The following is a 5,193-nucleotide window of genomic DNA, read 5'->3' as shown; positions in this document are numbered from 1 at the left end:
GCGAAGGTACGAGATAAAGACCGGGAAGCACTGGTCAGAGCTAAGTAAGAAGGGCTAAGTTTTCACTGAGATGATGCCAGCTTCGCCGTCATCCCCCCCACAGGGTCTTTGCTTCTCCACAGGTACTGCTGTGTACGGCCTGCAAATGTGACACTAGCCTGGGATGTCAGTTCAGGTAGCAGAAGTTCTGTTTGGACACACTCAGAACTGGACAAATTCAAACATGTGGATGGATTCACTGTCTGAGCTCACAGGGGCCCGATCTGACTCAGCTCTGCTGAGGGTATCAACAGGGAGATGGTTCACCCGAGTCTGGTCAAGTCATGGTGCTTGACCTTGATCACAAGGCTGTCCACTCTGCCCAGACCTGCCAGAGGGCCTGGCTGTTCTCCGCTGTGTACTCTGCAGGGCGGCTTTTGTAAAACAGCCCTGGGTTTTGAGAACATTACACGGGGCTTATTTCACTTGATGTTATGTTAGGACCCTGGAGAACTTCAGTTACCAAAGTACTGAAAGCACATGTCGTAGGACTAATTTGCCAGTTCAGTGATTCCCATTGTATTATATACATTGTGTGTGTGTATGTGGAACTCACACACACACACGCACATATACTTATATATTTTTATTTGTACAAAACTTGAACCGCACCAAACAGTACTTTGCAGGAATCAAAAAGCAAGTCCACAGATACAGTTTAACAACACACCAAAAAGAAGTCTGAAAGCTCTACTGGGACAAGAAGGTTCAGCTTAGCAACGTATGGAACACGTTTAGAGCCGTGGATTCACCAGCCTGATGCTTTCCACGAGGGGCTGAACCAACTCGGAGACCCTCGTGGAGAGCATGGCATCTGGGGCTGCGTGTGCTCACCGAGACTCCAGAACGCATGGAAATTCGGAAAACCAAGCAGGTCAGTTTGGGTGTATAACTGCTGTGAAATCATTTTTTCATCTTTAAGAAAAAACACTTGAAGTCTCTTTTAGAATAAATTTCTTTATATTCAGTAATACGCTTTTTTTCTGAATTGATATTTGACTTTTTATATTAAAGTGGGTTTATCCAATGGTTCAGTAAACAGGCAGCTTCTGTCACATCTGAGTGATGAGAACATTTTTATCGTCACCAGAGGTCACCCACCCCTCACCTGACTCCCTGATGAGGCGTGCGGGTTGGTGTGTGCGTTTGGTCACTGCTATCGACAAACCTCGTTCTACACGTCCTGCTCCGGCAGGCGCTTGTGGAAAGTCACGGACTGTCTCTGCTGATACTGCTGCCGGCGCCTCTTCCTCTTGTCACACTGACACAGCAGCAGCATCTTGAAAGTGGTGCGGAAGGTCTTGTTGCACAGGGCATAGCACACAGGGTTCACGGTGCTGTTGATGTAGCACAGCCAATAGCCCAGATTCCAATAGGTTTTGGGGACGCAGCTGTCACAAAAGGTGTTCACCAGAACCATAATATTGTAGGGGGTCCAGGTGATGATGAAGGCAAGCAAGATGGCGCTGAGGGTCTGGGCTGCTTTCTTCTCCTTGATGAGTGACATCCGTTTGCGCTTAGTGATCTGACTTCTGGTCTTCAGAGCAAACCTCTTGGCCAGAGTGGCCTCCTTGAAGGACAGAGGTAGAGTGGTCGTGGTCTTATCCACTGAGGAGTTGACCTCAGAGGTCTTGGCTGTGTCCACGGCTGACTCTAACTTGATGGGAAGCTTGGAGAAGCTTTTCTGAAATCTGCCTCCATCGTCCATGCTCTTCTGGGCCTGCAGCTTGCTGGCCTTCCTCTCCAAGTCCCCTGTCCCCAGCTCTTTGTCTGGCACCTGCAGCTTATCTGATGAGGGTAACTTGGTGGAGTTGAGGAGCGTGCTGTGACCTGGGAGCTTGAGCACAATGGAGTAGATGGCTCTGGTCTCCGAGCCGATGTCGTCCTCATCAGAGGACGCGGAGTTTTCCAGGGAGGCAGCAGCGTCGTTATTCCAGCTGTCGCTGCTGCTGTGGTCTTGGTCTATGTGCTCAGCACTGGGCTTCCAGGGCTTGGCCGGGAACCAGAAGCTGCAGCAGCCGTCCTTGGCCCTGGCCGAGTGCTGCATGCTTTGCTGTTGAAGCTCATAGCTGCTGCAGCTTCGAGAACTGCCCGTGGGCTGCACGAAGTTTTCTGCCTCTGCTTCTGTCCCAGAGGCCTGCAGCCCAGCAAGCTCTTTGGTACGTTTTTCAGTTTCCTTATAGATCCTCCAGTACAAAATAGTCATAATGGTGACGGGCATATAAAAGGCAGCGATGGCGGTGCCAAAGGTGATGGTGGGCTCACTGAGGAACTGGATGTAGCACTCGCCTGGGGGCACAGTTCTCTTCCCAACGAAGTACTGCCAGAACAGGATGGCAGGGGCCCAAAGGACAAAGGATATGACCCAAGCCAGCCCTATCATCACGCCGGCTCTCTTTGTTGTTCTTTTGGCCCGGTACGTGAGCGGCCTTGTGATGGAAAAGTACCTGTCAAAGCTAATCACCAGAAGATTCATGACGGAGGCATTGCTAGCCACATAGTCAATGGAAAGCCAGAGGTCACAGGCCAAGTTCCCTAAAGCCCATCGGTTCATGATGATGTAGGTAGTAAACAGATTCATCGAAATGACCCCGATAATCAGATCAGCGCAGGCCAGACTTAAAAGGAAGTAGTTATTGATCGTCTTCAGCTGCTTGTTGACCTTAAATGCTACTATCACTAGGATATTGCCAATGATGGTCACCAGGGCCAGGATCCCTGTTAAGAATGCAATGAAGACCACCTGCCAGATGGTATGACCTCCCAGAGGGTCACTGATGGTGCCATTTGGAGGAGAGAAATTCCCAGCTGCTCGAGAAATGTTGTTACTGCCGAAACGAGTGACTGTTCCTGGGGGCAGCCCTGCGTCTGGGGAGCCAGGTATCCAGAAAGAGCTGACGTTTGGCAACAACGGCAAAGTTGTATTGTTATTATGCAAATTCATCGTGACTCTCTGACATAGTCTGGGGAGAAAAGAGAGAAAAAAGTTAGAAAAATGCCTTTGCTTGACTTATTCTTTGCTTTGCATACTTTACGAGACATGGAAGACCTATTACAAGATGCTGTTTCTCAGAGAGGCCGAAACACCAAAGGTATTCTCTGACGTGAATGGGGAGGAGTCTAGGACAGGCAGAGATTGATTTGTTGAAGGTAGCACAATTAGTTAGTGGCATGCCTTAGACATTGTGCTTTCCCCACATTTTCTGTATTTCTAAATATATACCACATAATGCTGTTATCACAAAATCTTCCTTACTTCTCTTATTTTGAAGAGAAGACGGAAAACCTTAGATGCTTGTATGTTGCCCATCCAGCACAGGTGCCATCATGCTACTTGATACTCTGAGCTTAGCCACTTGCATTTCATCCACTTATCCCAGGCACCCACCTGTCACACGCTTAGACTGACATAGCTTGAAGGACAGCCAGCCATTTAAGCCTCATGGGGATGAAGAACAGTAACCAGGAATAATGGCGGAATACATGAGAGTTTCTCTTTAAAACGCAGATGGAGGAAGTAAGGAACTGGTTCCTCGTAATGCATGATAACAGTATACAAGGCGGCAGTCGTGTGCTTGATAATATGCAGAAACGTCACCAGAATGTTCTGAATTTACCAAACCAGTTTGGATATCTCTAGAATATAAATCTTTTTTAGAATATTTTTGTTTTGCAATTATAGTTGACATACAATATTATATTAATTTTAGGTGCACAACATAGTGGTTAGACATTTGTGTAACTATTGATGGACACGTAGGCTGCTTCCATGTCTTGGCTATTGTGAGTAATGCTGCAATGAACACAGGGCTGCATATATTCTTTCAAAATATATGCCCAGAAGTGGAATTCCTGGGTCATAAGGCAGTTCAAGTTCTACTTTTTGAGGAACCTCCATACTGTTCTCGCAGTGGCTGTACTAATCTGCATTCCCACCAGCTGTGCACAGGGTTCCCGTTTCTCTCTGTTCTCGCCAGCACCTGCTGTTCGGTGATTTACTGGAAGCCATTCTGACAGGTGTGAGGTGCTATACCGTTGAGCTTTTTGATTTGCATTTATTTCTAATGTTTAGTGACATTAAGCATCTTTTCATATGTCTATTTAACATCTGTATGTCCTCTTTGGAGAAGTGTCTATTCAGGTCCTCTGCCCACATTTTAATTGAATTGTTTGTTTATCTTGGTGTTGAGGTTGTATACGTTTTTTTAAATAAATTTTGGATATTGTCCCCTTACTGGATGTATCATTGGCCAATACCTTCCTCCCTTCAGTAGGTTGTCTTTGCTGGGCTAACCCTTTTTACTTCGGTAAAAATCTTTCCATTTGTTTCCCTTGCCAAAAAAGATATGTCAGAAAAATATATATTACTAACAGTATGGAGTCAGTACTAACAGTACTTCTCTTTTATTTCTGATTTTATTTATTTTTGTCCTCTCTCCTTTTCTTGAGGAGTCTGGTTAAAGGGTTATTACTATTGTTTATCTATTCAAAGAACCAACTCTTGCTTTCATTGAATTTTGTATTTTTTAAACTCTATTTTATTTTATAAGCTGTTTGTTTATGCTCTGATTCTTATTTTTGTCCACTCACTTTGGGCTTTTTGTGGTTCTTTTGCTAGTTCCTTTAGGTGCAAATCTAAATAGTTTATTTGTGATTTTTCTTGTTTCTTGAGGCTGGTAATGCTATGATTTGCCTCTTAAGACTGCTGTTGGCTTGTCCCATAGATTTTTTGGGTTGTGTTTTCATTTTCATTTGTCTCAGGTTTTTTTTCATTTTTTCCTTGATCTCATTATTAACCCACTAATTGTTCTGTAACATGTTATTTAGCCTCCCTGTGTTTGGGTTTTTAAGGGTTTCTTATTTTGGAATTAATTTCTGGTATCACACCATTGTGGTAAAAAAAAAACTGATATGATTTCAATCTTCTTAAATTTATTGAAACTTATTTTTGTGGTTTAATGTGGTATATCCTGGAAAATATTCTGTGGCTTTGGGGTGAAATGCTCTGAAAATATCAATTAAATCCTAATGTCTTATTCAAGACTGCTATTTCCTGTTGATTTTGTCTGGAAGAGCTATCCACCAATATCAGTGGGGTGTTAATGTCCCCTACATGACTGTGTTACTGTCCATCTCACCGTTTATGTTCATCTA

The 5,193-nt window shown here is 44.5% G+C and overlaps 1 protein-coding gene across 1 annotated transcript; it reads right to left on the bottom strand.

The window, feature by feature from the left end:
• Nucleotides 1-670: 670 nt before the first annotated feature.
• Nucleotides 671-3,123, bottom strand: CHRM3 (cholinergic receptor muscarinic 3). The gene has a single exon (XM_036277511.1). The coding sequence runs from the start codon at nt 2,981-2,983 to the stop codon at nt 1,214-1,216; it is 1,770 nt and encodes a 589-aa protein (XP_036133404.1). The 5' UTR covers nt 2,984-3,123; the 3' UTR covers nt 671-1,213.
• Between the last annotated feature and the right edge of the window lie 2,070 nt (nt 3,124-5,193).

This window comes from Molossus molossus, unplaced genomic scaffold, assembly GCF_014108415.1.
Source record: "Molossus molossus isolate mMolMol1 unplaced genomic scaffold, mMolMol1.p scaffold_m16_p_23, whole genome shotgun sequence".
In the NCBI taxonomy this organism is placed as follows: Eukaryota; Metazoa; Chordata; class Mammalia; order Chiroptera; family Molossidae; genus Molossus; species Molossus molossus.
Note: the sequence above shows the minus strand (reverse complement) of the source record. Positions and strands in the feature narration are given on the sequence as shown.